We start from the raw sequence: 27,976 nt of genomic DNA on the forward strand, positions 1-27,976 counted from the left end.
CCGAGAAACGCTAATCAATACCTCATTGCGAGGGTCCGACTTACCTCGGCGTCCAACTCAGCCAGCAGAAGACTCCCAACATCGACCTATGGACCGAGCCGTGCTGACTCACTAGCCATAGCACATCTGTTCACCAACACATCAATATCTCTTATTTGCACGATGAGACATGAGATTAATTGAAGTCTTGCAACTCTGTCCGATAATACTTTGGATCACCTTTAGTGCGCCATTTGTTCCTCCTACCTCGTCATGATTGAAAGCACTCTTTCATCTTTTCTTCACTTTCTTTTCGATAATAATACTGTAGATCTTGCTATGATCATTCACCAATCCAGGAGTCATCATAAGATGCGTCACACTCGTGATGTTACCCTCCACACTCTTGAGTTTTGGTATGTGATTTTGTCGATACATCAACCACTTATACATTAATTTAAAGGACAAATATCTGTCGTTTTACCTGATTTTGATTACTTGGTTGGTAGCTTGTTTACTTTCTTGTCAATTTATAGTGGGCGTGATAGCTTTAGAAAAAGCAACAAGTCTATTTCCCTGAAATTATGCCTTCGACATGTTGGTAATTGGATAATACATCACATCTATTCGATCGACACGTGTGATTCTATGACCCAATAATAGTCACACAACCATTTCTAACATTTTATAGAAAATCGATACTTTATGAAAACTAATAATCTTTGACTACATTTTTGAATCATTTAAATCTTTTAATAGTTTTTGCAGCATCTTCAATCAACTATATCTTTTTCCAACACATACTTATGATGTGTACCAAATTAGATCTTCGTTATATTCCAATTCTTTCGGGACAATCTAAAATTTAATGATATTGTTAGTTAAACTTCTTTTCTATTGATAAAGAGTTCATAGGTATTATAATATATATAATTTATTTTTTTAAAATATTAATTATTTTTAAATGACGATATAACAAATGATCATCGTCTCATCGATCATCGCCTTGAAGGCTATGGTCATCATGATAATAAAAAATAATATTATTTTTTAAAAAAAATGGAAGACAATTTATAGGAATAAAGTAAAAAGAGGCATAGTAAAAAAAAAAAAGAGAAAACTTGAGATTTATTAAAGAAAAATATCCTAAAAATATTATTTTCTATTTGAGGTCAAACAAACAAACAAACAAACAAACAAATGGAATAAATCTCATAAATATTATACATGAAAAGGATATTCCGATACGTAAGATTTGCACACTATCTTAAATCAAAATATATCGTGATTTAAATCATCATCATCAGATAATAAAAAGACTAGTATTAGCTTGAGTGCACCGTAATACCAACAACAATCGGAACAACGATCCACCGTCGTTTTGGTTTGCTAATCGTAGATCTTTCCGTGCACAACCCCGTCCTCCCAAGTACTCACGACGCAGACACGACCAATCATGCTCACCCACATTATTCGTCCCCGAAACATACGCTCGTGGACTGCACTCGTACGTACGTCGTCGTGTCTCGTCGCTACTAGTAGACACGACTTGTGGAACGGGAGGGGTCCGGCAATAATGCAAGGCAAGTGGCGGCCCGGGTCCATTTCCCACACGAACTAACACGCCGAAGGCCTAACCCACGACACGGGTAACGATCGATGCGACGGCGACCCGATGCCACCGCTTGTTCGCGTCCAGCGCGGTCCATGTCGTGGAGCGTACGCCCCCGCTGGTCCCTTCGTGCTTCGTCGCTTGATGCACCTTAACTCCCCAAACGTGGCCCCTTCGACCAGAGGATTCTTGAATCATCGGGAAGGTACGATAGACGGGTGGTGGCGCTGAGTGGCCGAAAGAAAACATTTGATGTTTTCTGTTTCCGATATTTATTCCGCTAAATTGCAGGAAAAAGCGTTGAGGAAACCCGTTACGTCCCCCTCTCTCTCTCTCTCTCTCTCTCTCTTCTCCCAGCTTCGCAAGCCCTCTTTTCGGTTGCTTGGCTTCGGAGCGCCGTTCAGCGGCTCGTACGGACGACACACCGTCCACCGCCACCACAGCTCGGGGTATTTCCCACGGCTCCCCTTTCTCTCGCTCGCTCGATCCGACCGCTTGTCCGCACGCCCCGCCTTCCCTCTTCCTTGCGGCCCCGTTTCCTCTTTTTATTGGGGGCGGTAGTCAACGGGGAGGGAGAGAGCGACTGACGATCGGGGGAGAGGAGAGGGGGAATGGGGAGGAACGGGAGCGTGAGGCGCAGCTACTCGGCGTCGCCGACGGACTACAAGCTCCTGGAGGAGGTCGGGCACGGGGCCAGCGCCACGGTGTACCGGGCGATCTACGTCCCGGCCAACGAGATCGTCGCCGTCAAGCGACTGGATCTTGATCGCTGCAACAGTAACCTCGTGAGCCCGCTCCTCTTGCCTCTGAATTGAATCTTTTTGCTTCCTGCTCTCTGGTACTGGTTCTTGATGTTCTCGGTGGGGTTTGGATATCGTGGGACTGCCAAAGACGATTCGATCGGGAGTTGGGAAGTGGATCTTTGGGACTCAGTAACGGGTTTTTTCTCATCGAGATCGCAAGCGATTGGGATCGACTTCACTCCATGGTCTGTTGGAAAGGATTTACACGGTCTGTTTGGATGAAGGCGGTTGAAGCTAGTTAGCTCGTGTTTTGAATTGATTGAACCTGTCTGTTGTTTTGTTCAAGATTTAGTATTGGTGAATGGCTCTTAAAGTTTTCGTCATTCAAACAATCTGCGTTCTTGACCTTTATTATTTCTGGCGTGTTGGGTTTCCAGTAACTAGGATGGTACGCCCCCCGTCTCCGTTTTGAATCTTGTCTCTTGCTTTTCTCAGGCGCTAGTTCTCCGTATTGAGGGTGGGTTTTAGATGGTGTGGTGTTGTGAAAAGCGGATCGGCTCCTGAGTTGGGAAGTGGGTTTCGTGGAATTTGAGATCTTTTTGGGACTTCGTAATGGGTTTCATCATCAATATTTGTTTTTGCAAGCGATTGGGATCGGCTTGTTCTAAGATTTGTGATTTCACTTCGTAGACTCTTGGAAAGGAATTTTTCGGCCTATTTGGAAAGGCGGCTTAATCTAGTTAGTTTCTACTGGCGAATTGATTAACCTGTATTTTCTCTGTTCAAGATTTAATATTGATTATTTGCTATAGACGTTTTTATTCATCCCTAGCCCTCTGGATCTTGATCCTTTTTTTTTTTTCTCTGGTTGATTGGTTTTCAGTTACTAGGAAGGTGTGCCCCTCCTGTGTTTGAATTGAATCTTGTTGTTTGCTCTTCTTCTCTGGTGCTAGTTCTTGATGTTGTTGTCAGTATGAGTTTGTGAAAAGCAGACTGGATATGGAGTTGGGAAGTGGGTTTTATGGAATCTGAGATCTCTATGGGACTTCTAACAGTTTTCCTCAATCACAATAGCAGGGATCAACTTGTATAAAAAGTTCCAACATCACTTCGTAGACTGACAGAAAGGATATTTATGCCTTATTTGGATGACAGTGGTTGTATTTAGTTATCTTGTGTTCTTGAATTGATTGAACCTGTTTGTTCTTTTGTTCATGATTTAGTATTGCTGAATGGCTTTGAACCTTTTAGTCACTCCTGGTAATCTGCATCTTTGACCTTTAATTCTTTTCCCAGTGTGATTGGTCTTCCAGCAAAGCTGCAAGGCTCTTGCTTGTTGTAATTTGTAAATACTTTGCCTTCATGTTTTGTCTCACGTATGATAGTGCTTTGGTTGCAGCTAAAGAACTCAATCTCCATTTCTATCAGTATCAGTATCAACTTCTTTTTTATAATATGAAACGCTCCCTTAGTTTCATTTTGAAGGTTTATTTGTTGTACATATAATTCTAGAACTTGTACTAATCAATTATGTCATCACCAGCAAAGTGCCACTTCCCTGCTTGTGGGTAGTCGTCTACCACCGAGGGCAGGGGCAAATAGACGCGATGAACCAATGACCCCTTGAAAAGGGACCCGAGTGCTTTGATCATCCAAGCTAGTGGACATCGGCTCTCTAACAGATAGTTGTGTTGTGCATATCAATTTAGATGGCATTTATAATACATGAATCGATATTCATTATCTGTTTATCATCATCATCAAAACATACATATTTTTGTGTGACCTGCAAAGGTGCAAATTCTAGATTAGCTATTTGTCATTTCTTTTTGTTAGCTACATGGTCACTGACATCAGGGAGGCACATTATCTCTAATGATTTGGGCTTGTTCTTTATGTCAATTATACTGTGTTTTCTTCATTAAGTTGTGATGACCAAGTTGCTCTATATAGGATGACATATGGCGGGAAGCCCAAACAATGAGCTTGATAGACCACCCGAATGTAATAAGCGCTTATTGTTCATTCGTTGTTGAACGATTCCTTTGGGTGGTCATGCCATTTATGGCTGAAGGCTCGTGCTTGCACCTGATGAAATTTTCATATCCAGATGGATTTGAAGAACATGTTATATGTTCAATTCTTAAAGAAACATTAAAAGCTTTAGAGTACCTTCATAGACATGGGCATATACATCGTGACATCAAGGTTAGTCTTTATGTTGGATTTCTTCTTTATAAGTCAATTTTACACCACCAATTTTCATTGCTCAAAAGAGTTTCTCGCTCCAGGCTGGGAATATCCTCCTTGATAAATCTGGTGTGGTGAAGCTTGGAGACTTTGGTGTTTCAGCATGCATGTTTGACAAAGGTGACAGGCAACGTGCAAGAAATACTTTTGTAGGGACACCATGCTGGTGAGATACCTTTTTTTTTTTTGTATCATTTACAATTTAAGTACCCGTTTCCTTGGATTAAATTTTGGTAAATTGTTTCTATGTTATTAATATAGAAACTAGACAAGCTGTTAATTAGTTTTTTCTGTGTAGGATGGCTCCTGAGGTGTTACAACCAGGAAGTGGTTATGATTTTAAGTAAGTACTATCTTCAACTTAAAGTTATTAATATATTGCATCAAGTTTTGAGACAAGAAACATGTCTATAGATTGTCAGATATTCCTTCATTTTTGATGCACAAGCATGTTGAATAAGCTGTACGCACTCATTAGCTTTCTAGGCAGTTTAATGATTCTTGTTAGATTACTTCAAATCAAGTGGCAACATAAGAAAGCATATTGAGGAGAACATATTAATTTATATTTACAATCATCAGCACTGCAGACCTAGAGACATGTTTATAGAGGAAAGTAATCAGAAAGCTAGTGAGACTAGCAGTCTACTAGGTATGGTTAGTGAAAAGCATACCTCATTGGTTATTTCATTTTACTTCTTAAGTTAAAATATTTAGAGATTATTCAATGTTGTTTTGTGAATTGTAGCTACAATAATTTTCTTATTGTGAACATAATGCTTCTTTATAACAATTTGACAGTCTAATGCTTTATTAATGCATTGATGGCATGATATAACCAAGCAACCGCTTCCGTTTTTTGTTAATATTCATTCCGAAACAAAATCATTATGATGTTCCTTTTTCTTCTGAACACTCTAAACTTCAAGATTTTTCCCCTCATTCAACCTGTAATTGTTGTCAGAAAAACACTTTTATGGTTATCTTATATTTTTTACCATGATTTATTGAAACAGAAACTTTTACTTCCAGGAAGCATGGCTCCATGATTTCTTGAATGAATATGAATAGCTAAATTACATTTGTTACTTCTTAGTGCATTTTCTTGAGGGCTTCCTTTCGTGCCACAATTAGTTGCTCCTTTGAGGTGTGAGTGTCAAGAAAGCATCTAGGGAAATAGCTTATGCACATTGACCCACCCCAAGCCCTGGTTTGTTGAAGCCTCACTTGGCTGTCCTTCGTGCAATTTTTTCTGTGGAAACTCGTCTAATCTATCTTAGATCGAGGAGATGGATTTTTATCAAGTTCTTCATCATGGGTTACCATGGTAATCCAGAAAAAAAGAAGTCCACAAGTTTTTCTTGTAATGAAAGCAAACTTCACTACTGTACATTTCTGTGATAACTTCTGTTTGTCAATTTTACTCTTCCCTTTCTTTTGAAAGCTTCAATTTTGCTGTTTGATTTGGAGTATTTCCGTCTATAGATGACTGTAAAGCCCATATAATACTTAACTAGGTTGGATCTATATTTACTCTCTATACTGGATGAAAATTAAGTAGTTTCATGTAATTATCATTCAGTAGAGTGGATTGGTTTCCAAAGACAAAACGGCAGCTAGTTAGCTGTTACCCATGTTCCTGGGCCATTTCTTGATATATCTGTCTTCTTTATTAGCATGGTACATTGAGTTTTTGGGTTCAACTCTCTATCATGTAAGCATTTCCATTTAATATCTTCCCATTTGTTGCCTTGGGTTTTGTCTTAGGCTGTTTTCTTTCATGTGCACCCTTAGGTTTCATCATACTATTCATGTGCAAGAGGAAGCAAACCATGTTCATGGACCATTTTCCAATAGTTGACCTTCTGCTATGCAGTCATTTTATACATCATAACTTTCTAGAAGGACGACGTGTACACTTCATCCGATGTCATTTGTCATCCATCCTTAATTATCTTATTCATTTTACTTTAAGAATGACATGCTTTTTGCTAGAAACGCATATATGATACTTGTGAAGTTGTGATATCTGTAAGATTGTGGCTTTTAAACTACAATTAATTGATCGTCTGGTTATCAATTATTATGGTGCGCATTATCGGTTCGTTTCGATGTACTGACCAGTTGTCGGTATGGTACATACCGAGCTGTCCTGAGTGTACCGACACAGTGTACCGATGTATCACCCATACCGATCATCTATTGGACCAATATGTACTATCCATACCGAGCGGTACACTTTGGTACATCAAACCTTGTCAATTATAATCTTTCTTCTCAGAAATCCAAGTACTAGTTAGTTTTGTGTTCTAAAGTGTCTCCTGCACTAATAAGTCTTGTAATAGTTCCATGTAAATGTACCCTCAAGATGGAGTATGTGTCGGATGCATTGGACACACATTGAATGCCTCAATTTCCGAAGTTCAGAAAACTAAGGGGAGCCAGAAATGTGAATAGGAGAATCCAACACATTTTTTGCCCAAATCCAAGAGATGAATTTTCGAATAATTGCTGCTGCAGTTCAAGGATTCTTATTTCAAATGGCTATATGTCACACATCTCCTTGTTGATTGCTTAGCCTAAGCTGCCAATTACTTTCTGCTGACCCTAGCACTGGTAAAGTTAGAGATATTGCAACTGAGCAGACATACTTTGTTTCAATTGTCCATGAATCAAATGGGTCAAATAGGTAATTTTATTTAGAAAAAAATTCTTCCATAATTATACCTGTTTCGTAAGAAATAACATGGCTTCATTAATTGTGGATCTCAAATGCTTGTTATACTAGGGTCCTTGAATCAGTGGCTGGAATGGGTGTGAACTTTTAAGTCTTTTAGTAATTATGCAATATAATACAGTTTATAGACGTTGAAGATTAAGAACAAAAAATCACTATTTAATTGTTTGTTTAAGATAGTTCCTGAACTAAGAGAAATTGACGTAGTGCTTTATCTTTCATAGTTTCATTAGGGGGGATGTGCTATATTAACAATTACAAAGGGCAAAAGTTCCCGTATGTAATATATAATGACTATACGTGCTTGCACCCATGTGCAGTATATAATGACGATGCATGCTTGTATGATCTATATGCATGTATAAATACCATATTTATTCACAAATTTTGGTGTCTAACTGTTCCAAATGATTTGAACCGATTCATAGGGTTTTGACCTTTTATAAACAAAACAGTTGGTTTGATCAAATAATCGAAAATTAAAATGCAATCATTTTTTCTAGTATGTTATAGTGTTCAATATTTTTCAGAATCCTCCTCCGTGTACAACGAAATTATCAAGATTTTGTTGGTCGTTATCCTTTTGTATAATTACCTCTTGTCGCAGTTTTGGATATTTGGATGTGTGTCCAAATCCATTCTGAGGTCTATGTTCATATAACATACCAAGCTATAACTAAGTTAGCTTGTTGCTGTATGAATTTTTGATGATGGTGTTGGTCTTGCTTACACTAATGGGTTGCATGAAAAATAAATTAGATATAGCTAATAAAATTGTCATTTTTGTGCTTTTCAGATCTTGATCTCTGATACATTTTTCTGCCTGCAGAGCTGACATCTGGTCGTTTGGAATAACTGCACTGGAATTGGCACATGGTCATGCTCCATTTTCAAAATATCCTCCAATGAAGGTCTGATTTGTTTCTGGTGAAGTCTGGCTATATGCTTATTTTGTTATATTTTATTGTGTTATGAGAAGTAGCATAGAGCCACGGAATACTGGCAGTATGGTTTTCTAATAAGTTCAGTTAATTTATTTTTATGGATTTTGCATGACCTCTCTATATATGGTACATAAACATAAAACTTTCATCCTTGAGCGGTCTGAATGATTTTTACAAGTGCCTCTATGTCTGTTCAGTAGTTTGTAACTATGATAAGTCTATATAAATATCTGTTATTTTATTTTTGATGACATAAATGAGTCGTGTATACCTTTTTCTTTTTATGAGGTTTTCTTGTGTCTTCCATCTACATATCATGCTTGCTATATGGGATCTTTAATCCCTGGCTCAGAGATTTAGTGCTGATTCTTTCTATTTACCAGATGGTATGTTGGCACAGTTAATTTTATCACAGTGTTCTGCTGGAAAAAGAACCAAATAAAAGTTGGACAAACTTAGAATGAAAACCTATCCGGGCCAAAATTTTACAGTGGTTGAAAAATTCAGCACTGGATCCCACTTAACTGGTTCACGGTCAGTCTGGTTCCAGCTTGATAACGGGCAAGATCCAGGCTGAACATGGTAGACATCTTTGATAACTAAAAGCACAACATATCCATGTTTGATGTTAATTATATGTGCAACTATTTTAACTTTTAAGCATCCCCATTTTAAATTTGTTCAAGCAAGACTCAGTTTGATAATATTTACCAATTTACTGTAGGTTCTCTTGATGACTCTCCAAAATGCACCTCCTGGACTTGATTATGATCGTGATAAAAAGTTTTCGAAGGTATAATGGTCCCTTTTGCTTATGGATGCTTGACAATATGTAGATTTCTTTTGATCCAAAATATTATTGCAACTTATATTGGTAAGCCTTCTAACAACGATATTCAGTTGTACTCAGTCTTTTAAAGAAATGATTGCAATGTGCTTGGTTAAAGATCAAACAAAGAGACCGACGGCGGAAAAATTGTTGAAACATTCATTTTTCAAGCATGCAAAGCCTCCTGAGATATCACTGAAAAGCATTTTATCTGATCTTCCACCACTTTGGGATCGTGTGAAAACACTCCAGGTTAGCCCTCAATGTTATCTTTTTTTAATTTTGTTACTCCTTTTGCCCCTTCTTGATGATGTGAGGCTGTCAAAACATGAAAATTTTCCAGCTTAAGGATGCTGCACAACTAGCTCTCAAGAAAATGCCATCATCTGAACAAGAAGCAATATCACAGGTTGGTGGTACTTTTGACAGTACAAGTTTGCTGCTCTTGAAGTTGAAAATTTGACTTCTTCCTACCAAGTTCTTTGTTGAATTACATTTCTCTTCTATTTTTGAGTTGCAGTATCGAATTATTTCCATAATTATTAGAACTCATTAAGAATATAGTAATTGGATAATAGGCCTTTTTATCTTAATGGTATCTCTAATATGCACAATTCTTTTTTTTTTTTCAAGATGATAAGTATGCAAAAGTATACATATTAGTATGTTTTACTGCATATATAAACATGCACAAGTATGCAGATGGAGAGTTAGAGATGATGGGATAAGAATCATCCAACCTTGATGTCATTCTGTGCATCTCATTGAGGGATCCAAAATCGGCTATTTATCTGAGTGATATCGACTAAGATATGAAACTGAGATTTCATTTTTAAGTTTAGATTGAATCATGCAAATTTTATACATAACATTTGAATTTTTTTAAAAATCATTAACTTTATCTTACTCCATACATTTACCAATAATAACCTATACCATTGGATTCCTCCCAAGAAATCACATGAATTCGATTTTTGAAATGTTCAAATATAACTAGAAATCAGGGAGATAGAGGCCTCATAAATTTGATCGGACCTTTTATTATACATATAAAGACTAATTTATTTAAGCTTGATTTAATCAAGCCATTAATAGTTCACATGAGTTGGCTTAGTCCTATTAGGTTTGGTTGAGCTAATCCCTGTAGCCTATATGAACTAATACTTATAGGCTTAACCATGCTATTTAGGGGCAATATAGTTCACTATAGCCAAATATATTAAACCATTTGGGTCTTTCCACCATGGTCCAGGTATTATTGGAAATTTGGAATCATTCTTTTCATTGATATTATATAATTTTTAACCTGCCTCTAATTTCTTTTTTTAAGGACTATACTGGGGTCTTGTTTGATTCCATCAGGACTTTATATTAAAACATTGACCAAATTTAAGATTCTTAGAGCTATCTCTGGTATCTTTGAGATGTTTGATATCCTTTCAAATTCATTAGATGAGGAAAGATAGGCTTTACATATTTAGTCCTTTATCAAGGTTCTAAATAACATAAAGAAATCCTGCCATTATATCTTTGAAATATATAGTTATTTTCACTTTTGAAATATTGCCTGAATGACGGTGATGAAAATCAGAAGAAAATTCCTTTATATAGAAAATATTGCACCTAAAATTTGGTCTACATATAAGTAGTATTATATCAGTCGAAATACATGAAAAGTAGTCCAACAACCTTTTGTTGCTTAGAGACTGCACTTAAACTTTTCAAGAATAAAACAAATTGGTCAATTACATTTGTATGTAATCGGTTTTAGCACCTAGTTGCAAGGTTCACCATACCGCAGTGTACTGCTAGGTACGGGCGGTACATACCAATCCGATAGGGGACCAGTATAGGCAGTACATTGGTACGCTCTTATGTACCGTGTGTCGTTATGCTCAATACGACTCGGTACGTATCGTGTTGACAACTGGTCGATACATCGGTACAGACCGGTAAGACGAATCATACATAGTTGTACTATATCAAACACCTTAATTGTTGACCTACAAAGCAATCCATTGTTAGAAAATTTATAAGAGAAGTCTCACCTAGATTCACCAAAATCAACAGTTTACATAATATCTCATTTAATCCAAAACTTCAAATTAGGAGTGATCAACAGCTAAAAACAAAATAAAATAAATGGTCATCACATCATGTTGTCTTTTTATAATAAAGAATACAAAATAATGTTTGATTTGCCATGGTCCGGTCCATTCCAATATATATACACTGAATCATACGAAGGTACCTGGAAAAGCGAGAAGGGAGAGGAGGAGATGTACTGAAGTTAGTGGTGGGCACACAGGCTGCAGCAGCAGCAGACTTATAGGTGGCGATGTCATGGAGAGCAAACTCATGAGGAATCACGTGTGAACCCTAGCATCAGGGTTAAAAGAAAAAAAAAGTATTGTATATGCAGCAAACTGGATTGGACCACCCGAATATAAGTGGGCAATGTCCTGGTGGTTAGACTGGTAAATACCCATTGAACCATACTGAACCACGCAAAATAAATAAAAAAAACCTTTGTTTTGCCTGAAGTCCATATTACTTATTTCTGAATAATCTGTAGCAACTTGGGCAATTGAAGTACTACGTCTTCTGAAGTAAACCACTTCTTATAGGATGTATCATGGGACACCCAAAGATGGATGCGTGCAGAAGTTACCTTTTGAAATGGCATAATGATGATTTTTTAATAAAAAAAGGCATATATGTGCTGATTTAGGCATTTATTGAAGTTTGACACATTTTTGCTTTATCCTATGGCTCTTCCTACAGAGTGAGTATCAAAGAGGTGTTAGTGCATGGAACTTTGACATCGAGGACTTAAAGGCTCAAGCATCATTGGTACTTTTAGTTCCTTTTTTTTTCTTGTTTGTGATAAGGAAATCTCTTCTTTTTATTTTTGCTGATAGATCATCAAAATTTTATCTTATACTCTCTTTTTGCCCTGTATTTCGTCTTAAAATCACAGATTCAAGATGATGATGACATTTCTGAAATGAAGGAAGATGAAGAAACTATGAGAGCTTTTATTGTCAGCAAGGTTGCCCTACCTCCCATTGCCTAGTTATAGTAGCATCTTATAATTTTTGTCTTCTAATCGAAATGTGTGAATTCATGCCTTTTCATTTGTTCCTATGGAAAAATAACTTGGAAGAATCTTTGTATATTCAGGATCCATCCACATCGAGATCGAATTCTGAAAAGTCAATGTTTAACAACAAAACCATTCCTAGGTGAGTTGCATTATAATGAACTTACTGGACGTTCTTTCTTTCATTGTAATCTTTATCATTTTTGTACATCCATTGCAAATATTTTGCATAATGCTACAGAAGCATGCAATATGTCATGCCATCCACACTCCTGTCAACTAAGGTTGGCTGGTGTGTCACACAGCTTCACATGACAGTGGTGAGCCATACTGGTACCATGCTTATGCTGGTACTGTACATTCCATAGGAGCAGTTCTGTCTTTTTAACTACAAACGTATATGCTTATCAAGTAAAATTACTTTTTGTTGTTTCAATTTATTAATTTGATATTCCATGCCCTTAAAGTAAAAAAATGATATTTGATCAACAAAGAGTTGTCCTGAAAGATTATTCTCCTACTCTGTTACAGTAAGTTTCTTTGATAAGAAGAGAAACTATATTAGTAAATAGCTCTCTAAACTATGGTTTCAATTACCAGTTTTTACTGTCCTAGTAAGAACCGGTATCGAACAATATGGTCCGGTACCACTCAATTAAAATTTTCAATATTTTTTTCAGCTGTACTGAATGATATGAGTCAATATATTGCCTGGTCCATCTTTACGATACTGGTTTTGTAGATTATCCAAACTGGTATTGGATCCAGATTTAAAACCTTGTGGTTTAATTTTGGGTACTAGATGGGCCAATGGAGGGCGACACAATGGACAAATCATGTATGCACGTATGTGTGTGTGTGTGAGAGAGAGAGGGAGAGGGTTCTAAATGTATCTATATGTTGGGCCATTTTTTGCTTTCTCAAACTCCTAGGAGAAGTGGACCTACTGTGAAGTTATCATAGTAGGTTATGAATTCATGTCCTGGGTCTACCCACCCCTTTATCTTACATGTAGGTCCACATGTCAAAGCCATTGATCATTCTTCCTGCTTCTGCATGAGGAAGGATATTGAATCATTAAGTCCTCTCCAACTCATTTTTTTATCAAGATTGGGCTTATAGAATACAGAATATTGAAAAGAGAAAAAAAAATCATTATCTTTGTGGAATATAACTTGACTAATTCAAAAGCAGTATGCAAAATATGAAACTATACTTTAAGGCGTTACTCTAGTTATTCATGCAAAATCACTAAGTGGTTTTCACCCTTTTTTATTCACTAGTTAGAAGTCATTTATATTTTTATGTCAAACCAGTGATTTAAAAAGCGTTAGGCGCCAAAAGGCGCCACGGTCCAAAAACGCCCGAGGCGCTCGCCCGAGCGAAGTGAGGCGCTAAAAATTAATAATATTAAGATTAATAGTATTAAAATTAAAATAATAGTGTTATACTATATACTGTTAACAGTATACTTTCGATTTCGAAAGAGGAGAAGCGAAAGAGAAGAGAAGAGTGTAAGGGAAGACCGAGGGTGCTGAGAAAAGTGGGAGTGGCAGCGGTAGCAGCAACGATGAGCGACAAAAGTGGCAGCGGCAGCGGTAGCAGCGGGAGCGGGAGCGACGACAGAGGCAGCGACAGTAGCGAGCAGCGGGAGCGGGAGCGACAAGCGACGACAGTGGCAGCGGCAACGGTAAAAGCGAGCAGCGGTAGCGAGAGCGGTGAGCGGCAACAGTGGCAGCGGCAGTAGCGAGCGACGACAGCGGCAACGAGCAGCGTGAACGACGAGCAGGGTTAGGGTTGGGGAAGTCGCGCTGATATCGGTGCTTTAGTTGGTTCGATTGAACCAACTAAAGCATCAGAGATCGAACCAGACCTAAACTGCTGGTTTGGTCACCTGGTTTAACCCAGGCGCTCGCCCGAAGCACTCGGCGCCTGGGCTCGAGCGAGCACCTAGGCAGCGCCTCTTTGAAGCACGTCGCCTGGAAATGAAGTGAGGCGCTCGGGCCTCGCCTCGCCTCGCCCGAGCGCCTAGGCGAGCGCCAGAGCGCCTTTTTAAATCACTGTGTCAAACTGAAATCTCGTTATTTGTTATTTTAGACACACTAGGAATATTTGCACAAACCAGCATAAAGGCACTCACAGAGTGGCCGAATTCTCATTACCCAAAGGCTAGAAGCTTCTTGTGAGGCAACTACCATCTTCTCTCACATGGATGATTGGTCAGCAACTCAGTGTTAGGGCCCCCATTGTTCTGCTGGGTCCTGTGGTTGAACCCCTTCATGCAGACCATTGCTCGCCTCAACCTAGCTAGCATAGGTGAATCTTCCTATTTATTTCTTTATCTTGCCTTCTCAGGGAAAAAGATTTGGGAGAGTGAGTCAGAGGTGCTGCATATCAGATGCCAAGTTATCGCAAAATGTGTTGAGGATGATAAGTTCACTTTGGTCAACCTCAAGGTTGACCAACATGTTGAAACTAGTTTCATTAGATTCTTCAATCTAATGCAATTTAAATATTTGAAGTTCACCTCATAATGCATTTATTTAATTTTTTAACGAGTTGAAAATATGAGTTACAAATATATATCCATATTTATTTCCTGTTTCACTCTCTTTTCTTGCTTGTCAATCTCGAAATTGTCTACCATAGTGTTGGTTGTTAGTTGCTGATGTCAGATAGCTTAGAACAGTTGGAAAGAAATTGGATGGAAGTGATCATAAATCTTATAGTTTTTGGAAAGAGTAATGTTTTGCAAATAGTTTATCCCCTGGCATTTAGTGGCTCTTTACATTTTTTTTTTCTTTTATAGAGATTGTACTCATGGAACAGAATTCTCAGAGGCAAAGTGTTCATCAAGTACAAGAGATGAAGTATTGCAAACAGAGTTAGTGGATACCAGTAATCAAGAAAGGTTTGATGGACACGACAATCACAGATTAGAAAACAATTTAGCACCACAAACATCAAAGCATGATTCAGTGTGCAACCAAGGGAAAGTTGAAGTTGGAAAGAAACAACAAACTTATAGTGGTCCACTTTTACCTTCTGGTGTGTCTGCCATCTCATTATCAGAAAGAGGGCTCACCTCAGAAAGGTATAGCTATTAATATTGCTAAATTTTCATCACACATAGCAGTATAATCCATGATCGACATAGTTCTTTTGAAATGATCTTGTAGATTATGCCATATGACTAGATGTTTTGCCAGAACATCTTGCATTTTTGTTTACTGCTGTTAAATAAAAGAGTTATATTCTTGCTGTTGTCACAACTCATAATAATTGTTTTTTTTTATAATTGGAAACCAAGGACATAGGTAGACCATACCAGGTCAGTGTGAGTAACCATTGGACTAAACAATATAACAGTATTCTAATATGTTGCATCGTGATGCACGAGCATGTGGCTGTCGTACAATTAGATGTGGGGAATTAGTTAGGTTGAAGCATCATACTTATGAAAATGTGCATTAAAATTAATGATGAGATTTTTTTACTTTGTGTCATTCTCTATTTCCGCTAGCAAATATATTTTTCCTGTTAATGCAGAAATTCTAGTGTTATTGGTTCAAAGAGCCTGCTTGATGTATATTCTACAAAAATATTGTTCAATTAAATTTTCACCATGGGAACTTGAATTGCTTATAATCATATGACTGAACTTGATGGTCTTTTTAGTAATAAATAATGCATGGATTGACATAGTATAGGTGCTGTTATGGTATAGACCAAGGATTGAAATATCGTACCGTACCAAAGTTTCGACATTCGCTCGGTACGGTACGATACTGTATTATACCGCTCGGTGTATATATATATATATATATTTATATTTATAAAAGGCGACGTCGCATCGTCTTATATATATATATATATATATATATATATATATATATATATATATATATATATACCGTCGATAACGGGCGGTCTGTGTACCAGTCTGCTGACGGACCGGTACGTACCGTTCATACTAGGCAGTATTATTCAAAATTGAAGACCTGGGTATAAACTGACAAAATGCCTTCTAAGGAAACATTGGATGTGCTGAAGGCCCTTTCCAATCAGCATGTACTCATAACTAAAATTATCGTGTCAAGAATCTTTAGTATAATGAATCTTTTCTCCATCTAGCTATATTAGAAGTTATGTTCTCCAATAATTCTTGGACCATTCTGCCCTTTCCTGCTTCTCAAATTGTTTTACCCTTTATAGGTGTACTTAGAAGACAGATCATCCTTTCCTTATACTGGAGTGCTTTGAAAAAAGATTTTATTCCTTTTGCCTCAGCTTAATCTTTAATCGTCTAGTTCTGTAATAATTATTTTTTCAACATTGTCGCTCCACTATGCAAGCTTTTTGAAAATATTCTATGTTACTAATGAAATATGTATTTTCATTTAAAGAATACTGCATGGTCACAGATGAATTAGATGCACCTTCCACATTGTACGTCCTGCTGTTATGCATTTTCTTCCCTTCTAGTTGAGTGTTTATATTATCTATGTTGCTAGAATGACCTTGTTATATTGTGAAAAAGAAGAGTTCATCTCTCATGTAGTGCATCATTCTCATTCTGGAACAGATACAGTGATTATAATATTAGGATTATTAGTTTTTCATAACGCAGCGGTTTGTTTCAAATTCGGCACTCTTAGTTTTCATCTCAGTTAAGTTTACAAAAAAAATTGTGCCGCAATTATGATATATTATCATCACAAAACACAGGGAGATAGCATGTGTTGACATCTTTCTTAAGATATAGATAACAGTCTTCCTAAATGCAGCGTACTCATGGTTATGGTTGTCATGTCGATGTCATGTGACATTACGATTGGCACAAAGATCTGAGTTCACTAATTCTAAATCTTTGCACATAATTTTTTATGTATCAGTTCTGCTTCTGTTTTGCTAGGACTGAAAGTGACAATCAGCAAGGAACTGAGAAATATAAACGTGATGCACGCAAAATCACAAACTTTAGTGGCCCACTGATGCTCCCAAACCGTGCCTCAGCTAACAGCTTATCTGCTCCCATGCGGTCTTCAGCAGGTATATAATATTTATTGTTTAATATTCGATTCTTCGTGTCTCACATATGATCTGGGTTTGTTATGTGTTCTTAATTGGACTGGTGGCAATATATTCAAAAGCTGATCCCTAGTGATGTCATTTTAGCCATGCTGCATATAATGATCTTTTCAAATTAGAACATTACTCTTTTCTTTGTTTTCACTTTTACAGGTTGTGGAGACTTATTGGAGGACAAGATTAAGCCTAATGTGGTTCAAATAAAAGGCCGGTTTTCAGTTACGTCGGAAAATGTGGATCTTGTAAAAGTAAGCTCCTGCGGAATTAGTCATTCTAACTAGTTTGGTTATACCTATACTAAAGGATAATATAATTTTAGGACTTACCACTATCTAACATTTCAAGAAGGTCATCCCAGGTACATTTCAATTCAAGATTCATATTCCATGAATGACTTTATCATTGCAGATACCCACATTTCACCTTTACATGACATTGAATTTTCTTTTCCAGGGATCTTCTTCCATGAGAAAATCTGCCAGTGTTGGTGATTGTTTAGTTCAACCAAAACCAGCAGTATGCTGATTCATCTTATTATAAGCTTTTCCATTCCTTTTCTTATTATTTTCTCATGGCATGTGTCCTCTACTGGTTGCCAATTGCTTGGTGATGCTGTGTATTCTCTGCAGTAGCATTCTCATAAATTCTTAGGTACATTTTATATGATAGGAGAGCATGAATCGACATATAATAGAAGGATAGCTGTTCCTATGTAGAATGTTGTACAAGAGATATTTAACCATCAACAGTTACAATGTTGTCCTTGGTGTATCTCACTGCTCGATATTGATATTAAGATTAAATTTTACAATTGTTGAACATTGTTTTTAAACTCTTTATCAGCATTTTTGAGACTTCTTTTATCACGGTTGTCAAAGTGAGTACAGGGTTTTAGTCAATACACCCTTAAGCCTGTGTGGAATCCATAAACAGACGACAGTATCACGAAATCAAACATTATTGTCTCTATGTTTATTGAAGAACATCGTATAGTTCAACATTAAAGATCTTAATGCTGAATACGTTTGATACAAAAAAGGTTAATGTTTGAGTTCTATATAAACTTTCTATGTTGATTTATGTTTCAATGATTAATAAATTGCCAATAACACGATGTAGAAGTGTCAGCAAACACATTAGTCAAGTGCATATGAAGCAAAGTGCAAAGCAACTAAGATTTTTTTTATTTAAACGCATGCAGAATTGTTTTATATTTAATTTTAGTTACCATATTTTTCTCTATGTAAATGTCCATTATGGTAGTCAGAATAAATTATAGCATACACTGGGAACTAGTTAAAATGGTCATTTATCTCCAGATAGTAGGTACTACTTGTAACCATGAAGTAATTGCCTATGAGAAAAAGAGGTCCTTTGCCGTCCAGGTGGTTCCTATCTAGTCTACAGGCAGGCACCTGGCTTAATGCATTTTTATGGGCATAAAGGTTCCTTACACTGGAGGTCTTTCATACTAGCTGCATATATATGGTGCCAATATTGGTCAGTATGCTTTACAAAAAAAATTAGTTAATGTTGAAATTTAGTCATATCAACTGTACATTGGCATATTATTACTTGGTTGGACTTGTATTTACCTAGTAATGCAACCCAAGGTTTGACGTACCAAAGTGTACTGCTCGGTATAGGCGGTATATACCGGTCTGATAGAGAATCGTTATGGGTGATACATCGGTACACCCCGGTGTACCATGTGTCGGTACGCTTGGTACAAACTCGATACATATCGTATCGACAACTAGTCGGTACACCGGTATAGACCAGTAATATGAACCATGATACACCTAGTATACCATGTCACTCTAAATCTCGGGTTGGACATGGACATGATACTCTATCAATCGTCTCAAGCTATATCATAAAATCATTTTAGCTTATTGATAGTGCCCAAGGAATGTTGTTCCATGGAATGTGGGCACATCCAACGGGGAACCCCTTTTTTGATAATCAGCATGCCTCTCATGCTTGCCAGCACAGGTGTAAAACTTGACCACATGAAGGCATAGATATCATTGAATGGGCCAGCACATGCAATTCTTGCTAGTACCTATGACATGAATCGCTCTTTGGATGTGAGTTTAACCAGATCTGATGTCATGGTCATTTTATTTTATTTTATTTTTATTCTCATTTGGTTTATAATTGAGATTGGATATTAGTTTTTCCTTTTCTTTTGTTAGGTGGAATAGATGTTACATAACCTCTTAGATTTTGCTTCTTAACTAATGCTTCTTATTTGAATAAAGTAAAGTTTTAAGGTTTTAAAATATTACATACAAAAGGCACCCTTTCTAGTTGTAAAATTAGTACATACTTGCTGAAATTAATTTTCCTACTTGATAATGATTGATTCTAGATTTTTTACAGGGAGGTATATTATATTAGGTGCCTGGTCATGTTAGAAGCCAGTTCGTTGTTTCTAAATTTGGTTTCAATGGTAGAGTTTATATTATGACAGTCCTGAACTGATTAATCATTTTTCTGTGTGATTTCTTTTTCTTTTCATGTTCCTCAAAACTCTCTTCTTTTCTTCTTTTAATTATTTTTGTGCTACATCTACACCAAAGTGGTAGTGTAGCCCTCTTCTGGATCTAGATCCTGCATCTGAATAAGAAATCCTGATGACAATGGGCTTGAGAATTGAAAGGTTTGTACACAATAAATAGAGGCGTCAACAACCAACTTGAAACTGTTAATGGGAGAAAAATCTCCCTTAAACAGAATTTTTTTTGTTCTCTGTTCAATCCAGTGACTGAAATAGGTGCTCGGGCGAGGCGAGGCGAGGCCCGAGCGCCTCGCTTCATTTCCAAGCGACACGCTTCAAAGAGGCATTGCCCGAGCCTAGGTGTCGGGCGGGCGAGCGTCCGGGTTAAACCAAACGACCGAACCAGCGTTTTTGGTTTGGTTCGGTCTCCGGTGCTTTAGTTGGTTCAATCGAACCAACTACAGCACCGATATCAGCCTTCCTCTCGCGACTTCCCAACCCCAACCCTGCTCGTTACTGTCGCTGCTACTGTCGCCGCTTGTCACTGCCACTGTCGTCGCTCCCGCTCCTATTGCTCGTTGCTACCACTATCGCTGCCATTGTCATCGTTGCCGCTGTCGTTGCTCGTTGCTACCACTGCCACTGCCATTGTTGTCACTCGTCGTTGCCGCTACTCGCTACTACCGCTACCGCTGCTCACAATCAGCAGCCTCGATCTTCCTCTTACTCACACTCTTCTCACTTCAATAATATACTATTAACAGTATATTAATAGTATACTGCTAACTGTGTATACTGGTAACGATATTTTTATTTATTAGATTAATAATATATTATTTTGATTTTAATACTGTTAACTTTTATTTATTTGAAATTATTGTTATTATTTTGAATTTTGAGACTTTTTGTTAATGTGATATTGTGATTTTGTAAGATTTTCTTAATTTAATATCATATTTTTATTTAAATAATTATATTTATTAATTATATTATATATTTTTATATTTTAGCCTCTCGTTTTATTCAGGCGAGCGCCTAGCATCTTGGGTTTTTTTGGACCTCGGCGTCTTTTGGCGCCTAGCACTTTTTTAAATCACTTGTTCAATCTCATATTGGTCTTCTGTTTTGAAAGTTGAAAATTTAGAGAAGCTACACAATAAGATAGGTAGTTCCAGTGATAGGAAAATTGTTCTTAAGTTCTCATAATAGAAAAACATCTAGAGACGAGAGTTATAATATATGTGCACAATAATCTTGATCTTACGATTTAGTATCAATCGGTTTATTTATCCGACCAAGTACTAGTCTTGAAACATATAACTGAAAACAGGTTCAACACCATTTGTTCTGTTTTATTCAATGATATTCAGCAGTATAGATCCTTATACTGCTTGGTATATTAGTATTATACCAGTCTGATATGTTTTGAGACCGAACCGAGATTAAACCCTTGGTGCCACTGTAACAAAAAGTTATAATGTTTTAACTAGCTTTGGTCAATTACATTGATGTTTTTGCATCTTTGAGATCTTTGTAGAGCAATATCTTTGGTTGAACTAAGAACAAATAGATCCCTCATAATATTTCTGGCCTTCTTACACCACTAACTCTAATCTACTCATCTTGTTTAGCCATGGTATCTATAGGTTTCTGTTGGATATGTTCATATTGTCTTATATGGTCTTCTCTAATTTTATTTTTTTCTATCAATATTACAACTAATTATTGTCTAATCACTAATGACACCATATTTTTGTTACAAATATGTATATAGCAAATCTTCTTAATCCTACCTATTCTCGTGTTGTTTTTAATAATGAAAACCAAACTGTGTTGTTTTCCATTATATTCATTTTTTTAGGTTTCTAAAATAATCCATTCTCCACTAGTGTGTGGGAATAAACATTTTCAAAAGAAAAATCCATATCATACACGGATCAAACATATAATTCCTGATACAATTATCACAACATTTTGTTATGAAAATAATATTGCTCAGTTGGTTTCCTATAATATTTGTCTATCTATTAAATTTTTTTTAGACATTATAGATCTTAGTCACACGATTCTAACTTTGCAGCCACCTGGTCAACATCCAAAGGAAATTAGCAACAGTAATCCAAAGGAATTTGGCAACAGTTCAGTACCTGCTTCCATTGTCATGCCCCACCTTCAGAATCTTTTCCAACAAACATCTTTTCAACGAGTATAGTGATACTATTTTCTCTTTTGCCTTCTTTACCTGCCAAATTCATGCATATTTGCAGTAGAATGTAACAAACTGTTTTGAGTTTCTGATAATTCTGATGCTAAACATGGTATTTTAATTATCAGGATCTTCTTATGAGTCTGTTGAATAGTTTGCAACAAAACGAGATAGTTGATGGTGAGTTCAAATTTTTTCCACTGATATCTGTGTTCCAAAGATTCATGGATTTTTTTTGCAGTGTTCCCAAGTGGAATGCCTTCCCAAACTCAAAATTTGAAGAATGAGAAGTTGGTAAGTGTACCTTTCCATTTTATCCTCAATTCCATCTGCAGGTAATTTTTCTACTGGCTTTGCAATTCCAGGTACATGGAGCAAATGCTTTTGTATCGTTAGTCCAAAGAATTGTGTTTCTCAAATCTGAATAGTATATGTGGATTTGTCTCGTCTTAACTATGATAACCTTTCCTGATCGTATGATTGTTGGAGTTAAAATAAGCACTAACATGAGTTTACTAGTATTTTAAGTTAGTAAAATTGTTCTCTCTAATTATTCTCGTCAAAATCTTGTTATTACTTGGCGTTGTGGTTAGCTTAGACAATATTGTAGACCCATTTTGTCCAAGTTATGATGAGTTTAAGGTACTTTTCATATCCATCTATGCTTACTTGTCTCACACACCTGCCATGTAAATGGAGGCAGCGATGGGGCTATAGTTGGGTCGCAGATGGGAACAATGTTATAACAAGGAATCAAAATTTACTTGTCCGATGAAGGATCGATATTGCATCATATATTTTTCTGATAGTATTGGACAGTATGAGTTGGTACTCAGTGTACCAGAATCCTGCCTATCTGACCAGTTATCTGATGTGGTATCAGATTAAGCTTTAAATCCTTAATTGTAATACCATTTTTCAATGAAAACAAGCAATGGAGAAAAATATGGCTATAATTGTTATAATTGGAAAAGATGGCTATAATTGTAATATCTCTGAAGTTCTATTTTTTTGTTTTTCAATATCACAATCGAAGTCTTTGAAAAATATATTAATAGTGCAGCATTTATGTCCTCATGGTAAATTGCAGAAGTTGTGGAAAATGGACTGCTATGTATCATTTGCATCTTGAAATGTTAAGTAAAGGAGGTTTTCCCAATCAATGTAGCATTAGCATCATCTTTTAATAATTGTGTGAGAATTTTTTCCGTGTGGGTTCTCTCAAATTCTTGGGGATATGTGAACTACAATCAAATATGAAAGAGAAGTTTTCTGCACACATGTAGGCAGAAAATGTAGGTAGTAAATGGGTAGCTAAGGTGCCACACATAGTTTAGGCATTAGGCAGGTGCCCAACAATCAAATTGCTTTAGAAATTTTTAGAAATCTACATTTGATTGTATCATTGTTGGTTAATTCACGTATCACGGGACAAAACTAATTAACTTTTTTGACTAAATGGCAACTTGTATTGTAGATGATGATTATTCATGCATTCGTCAAAACTAATTCACTTGTTTGATTAAATGTTAGATTATACGTGCTGTTTAGATGTTCCCCTGTTACCTAGCTGCTTGTGTTGATGTTGATCACTAGATCACTGCCCCACCTAAGCAAGTGGTTTTTCTCCATGCATGGGGAAGTCTAATTTCTTTAGTTTAGCGATTCTTTTGGTGATGTATTTATGAAATCATTTTCTTGCTTGATATTTCATTTTTTATTTTCTTTGTGTGTGCATGTTATCTGTGTTAAGGCTAGTCTATATGCTGCCATATGCACAGGCTTTTGTTTTGCCTACATATATCTGTCTGTCCTTTAATCTATAAACATAACCTGTATTTGGGTTAGCTAATATGATCCTTAAGATAGCACTGGAAGGCCCTATGGTTCATTACACTTGCAAGACCTAAATCTGAAGATGTGCTTGTGCACACTGTTCTGTCTGACTACTTATAACATGATGAAATATGAACAAAGAAGTCATCATAACATTTTTCTTTTTTTCAGCTTTGAGTGATTGAAGTAGCAATGGTTGGAAAAAAGTCTTTAATGTTCATTTATATTTGTCTTTCTAACAGTTGGATGCTGCATACACTGAAAGAGAGCGACTACTGCTAAGTAAAATCTTAGAGCTACAAGCCAGGTACAGTTAGCATGATTGTTTTTGTTTGTTTTTCGTTTTGCATGATTGATTTTCTTTCCCACTACATCTTGTAGAAGCAAACATCTCTATTCTGAGATTTCAAGTCCTCACATTGCAGAGGTTGTATGTTGTGTCAAAGAATGTCAAAATCATTTGGATTATTATGTTCAATCCCTTCTCTATCTGCATAGTGATCAACTGCTATCCTCACATCCAAGAGGTGTCAAATATGGTACACGTATATATATATATATATATATATATATATATATACATAAAGGAGGCATATGTTGCCTCCTTTTCTTCTCCTCGTCGCGTCAAACGAGGAGAAGACTTCTCCTCATCCGCGGCATTCGACAAAGGCGTCGAAGGCCGCAGACGCCATAGAAGCCGAGTCGCCACCTCTCCATTACCTTTTGGATAAGGATCGTTGAGGGAGGGTGGCGTCGGATCGGAAAGCGTCGAGGTTCTCCCGATTCTCCCTCTTCTTCAAGCGCCTTCTCCCTCTTCTCTCTCGATGCTTCTTCTTCTCTCACCACAACCAGGCCGTAGCCAGGTTGGCGGGCGGTCTGCGTACCAGTCTACTGGCGGATTGGTACGTATCGCCCAGTACGAGCAGTATTATTCGAAATTAAAATCATTGAAATGAATTTTGTTGGTCTCTTTCCTGATTTTTTTCACTGACCTTTATCAATTATATGTTTGATTATTTTAAGTTGCTTTTTAAATTTGAATTAACATTTTTTGTCAATTCCAACAGTTGCAGTGGCCATTGTTCAGCCAAACTCGTGGTTTGCCCATGTTTTTACATATTCAAAATTTGTCTTATTACAAGTTTTATTACAAGCAATAAGATGGCAGATAGGGGTCAACTTTTTTTTTTTTGTTGACTATTATCATAATGAACCAGAATACATATTTCTAAATTGCACCAGCTATTATGATGTTTTAAGTTAGACTTGGCTGGTAACAAGCAAAAGTTGGTTTATCATAATCATTTCCTTGACAGCTAACTGATTCATTTATGTGCAACACAGGATGAATTCAAGCTAATACATACTTGATGACTGACACTCCATTTTCATAAACTATTACATGCTATATAATCTTACATTATATTGCTATACCATAAAAAATATACCACTAGGACTTGTGTGTGTGTGTGTATAATGAAAGGCCTAATTGCATATTCCAAATCCGATTACATATTTGCCTATGTACACTTTTTTCTTTAATTGTAGTATAGGGATCCAACTCTCAGTTGAAAATTCTCTTTTTGCTGCAGGATGATTGGTCTAGCTGATGAGCTGACTGCAGCAAAACTGATTCATTTTCAGGTAAGTACTGCTGTTTATAGTTCTCTCCAGTGAGCTGACCATGCCAATTTGCAGATATTGTGTAATTTGGTTATAGTGCCTCAAAATATTTTACTTCTGCCCAGTGCATCAAATACATCTTGGCTAATTTAGTTCATCAGTTTCGTAAAGGGGCATAGAAGTATCTGATTCTGGAATATGATTATGTTAAATGGAAATTTTTGCTATTCTATTTTTTATCTGTTTCATTCTAGCAAGTAGATAATTGAACGCACAGGAACAGTAATATGAGAACCTATGTTCTGGTTAGGCACTTGGAATTGGAGAGGAAAAATCTATAATGAAAATTGTGCAGTATTTTCTTTAATCCTTCTGCCAAGCAAGCCATTTAAAGTAGACTTCTTAAAATAGAGCTTTTAGATTTTAATAACATTACATCACATATTAGAACTTCCTCGTTTCTTTAGTATATTGCAAAAAGAACCATCTGTCTGATTTTGACCAAAATATCAAGATTAGTGAATCTAGAAAACTTTTACTGATAGTACTGGTTAAAGTTGATAATATGGGTCACAACACAGTTTTAGAGTTGGGTGTCTTTATTACATACGAACAGTATACTTGAAAGTCAAACATAAAAAACCTGGAACATACAGTCTCACAATAAGATGAATAATCAATTCACCCATAATCTCCACATGATAAGTTGATATCTGTGTCAACATTTTGTCGTGGTTTCTAGGATTGTTGTCATGATAGATACCCAAATAAATATGAAAGGAGACCTATTCTCTAAGCAAGCCGCTGTGTGCAATCTGGAGAAACAAAAATAAAATTGACTTCTTTCCTCATTCTCATTGGCAAGATTCTTGGATCCAATTTACTACCTATGAAGTGGTTGTAGAGATTTTCTAAAGTTGATTTCTTTACTAGTCTGGATTAATTGTTAAAGGGATTTACAAAGTGGATCAATATTTTTCCATCCCTTGTATCAATGGTTAACATTTGATGTCGAGCAATAAAAAAAAACTGGTGTATTGAAGCAGATATCATATAAGCATAGAAAGAAACATCGGTTAGGTTTGGGACTTGAACAATTTGGACCATGACAGTTGTGGTGTGGTGCCGGCAAGATGTTGACTTGAAGGATGTGGTTTGCATCATGGTAATCATGCGCCAAGGCATCCTTCTGTATATTTTTGTCTTATGCCAGCCAGTTGATTCCTGTGCAGTATCATGCCAGTGTTTTATCAGCACTAAGCATATTGTCAAAAACTAGATCCTTAATTTAAAGTTGAGTGCAAGTAGGTACGAGTTCCTTTTTTTGCATACTTAAACACTACATTATGGATATTTAGGGAAAGAAAAGATATTTGTTTATTCTCTTCTCAAGTTTAGCAGATTTATAATAATTGGGGTTGCAGTCTAAGTTTCCTGTTATTAATGCCTGCAGAAAGAAAAGACAGCTGACTGGAATCTGTTCCATTTAATTTCATTTTTACACTGTTCCTGTTGAATTCACATCAACTTTGTGAAACTGTTGATGCTCAAATTTCATTCCTCTTTAAGTGTGTGTGTATATATATATATATATATATATATATATATATATATATATATATATATATATATTGGTTATTGTGTGGTTCACTATAACTGAGCAGTTGCCTTTCTATCTCAGTTGCAACAAGAGTTAAATGCATTGTATTGCCAAGAAGAAGTAGAAGAAGAAGAAGAAGGAGAAGAAGAATATAGGAGGAATGAAGAAATAGAGGAAACCTGATTAGTCCGGAGAAATTCTGGGACAATTTGTTGTGCAGATATAAAGATATTTCTGGCTGAGATCTTCCTCGTACTTTGTTTGTTGACTAACCTCGCTTAAGAAGATCTAATAGAAAGAGCCACAGAAGTGATCGGTTACTTGGCCACAACTCAAGACAGCATACAGTTCTAGCTGGCTGGGGATTTGATTTGTCAGTGATGGGGTCCAGATTTTGCTTCGCTCTCACAAGGACGCCCAACCCACTTGTAAATGGTCGGTGTCAACTTAGCTCTCGGGTGATGTCATTTTTGTGAATTCATTTGTTTGTAATTTGGTAATTGTCACTTTGTGGAGAACCCATGGGGGGACACACCTTACAATTAAATCTGCGGCACGACAAGCGGCTCACTCTCTCTTTTTTCAGGCTCTTGTTTGCTGCTGTGATTGCATGAACATTTATTTGAAGTTTGACATTTAGGGATCAACAAGCAGGTAACTGCTTTTACAGTCTATTTACTGTGCTGGATGTTATTGAGATAATATAGTAATCATATTTGTCTTCATCTGCTTTCGCTATATTTTGAGGCTTAGATTTTTGTGTTTATTCAATGTTTGCATAATGATATCTCTGAGCATATGTGGTGTGTTAATATTATTGGAGAGGCTGTGAAAAGGCGTTCTTAATTTGTGAAAGATTTGTTTTTTATTCTCTCATTAGAATGTGCATGATATCATCGATAGGTAGGCTCTGTTTGGAA

The 27,976-nt window shown here is 36.6% G+C and overlaps 1 protein-coding gene across 2 annotated transcripts; it reads left to right on the forward strand.

The window, feature by feature from the left end:
• Positions 1 to 1,890: 1,890 nt before the first annotated feature.
• Positions 1,891 to 27,781, forward strand: LOC103993225 (sporulation-specific protein 1). Of its 2 annotated transcripts, XM_009413203.3 has the most exons (22): positions 1,892 to 2,376; positions 4,288 to 4,542; positions 4,626 to 4,750; positions 4,883 to 4,927; positions 8,151 to 8,232; positions 8,990 to 9,058; positions 9,176 to 9,346; positions 9,438 to 9,503; positions 11,879 to 11,947; positions 12,075 to 12,146; positions 12,278 to 12,339; positions 15,007 to 15,291; positions 17,113 to 17,249; positions 17,442 to 17,536; positions 17,608 to 17,646; positions 17,742 to 17,804; positions 21,872 to 21,997; positions 22,126 to 22,177; positions 22,239 to 22,291; positions 24,076 to 24,140; positions 25,426 to 25,477; positions 27,138 to 27,781. In XM_009413203.3, the coding sequence occupies exons 1-22, from the start codon at positions 2,203 to 2,205 to the stop codon at positions 27,237 to 27,239; spliced, it is 2,259 nt and encodes a 752-aa protein (XP_009411478.2). In that variant the 5' UTR covers positions 1,892 to 2,202; the 3' UTR covers positions 27,240 to 27,781. The 2 variants fall into 2 exon arrangements, with proteins under 2 accessions (XP_064976763.1, XP_009411478.2); XM_065120691.1 differs by lacking the exon at positions 17,608 to 17,646 and having other exon boundaries at positions 1,891 to 2,376.
• Positions 27,782 to 27,976: the final 195 nt, after the last annotated feature.

This window comes from Musa acuminata, chromosome BXJ2-8 (assembly GCF_036884655.1).
Source record: "Musa acuminata AAA Group cultivar baxijiao chromosome BXJ2-8, Cavendish_Baxijiao_AAA, whole genome shotgun sequence".
In the NCBI taxonomy this organism is placed as follows: Eukaryota; Viridiplantae; Streptophyta; class Magnoliopsida; order Zingiberales; family Musaceae; genus Musa; species Musa acuminata.

Coding starts and splice junctions, on each gene's coding strand:
- LOC103993225 (XM_009413203.3), top strand. CDS start 2,203: ATGGGGAGGAACGGGAGCGTGAGGCGCAGCTACTCGGCGTCGCCGACG. Junction 9,059..9,175: donor GTGATAAAAAGTTTTCGAAG/GTATAATGGTCC, acceptor AGTTGTACTCAG/TCTTTTAAAGAAATGATTGC. Junction 25,478..27,137: donor CAAAACTGATTCATTTTCAG/GTAAGTACTGCT, acceptor TTTCTATCTCAG/TTGCAACAAGAGTTAAATGC.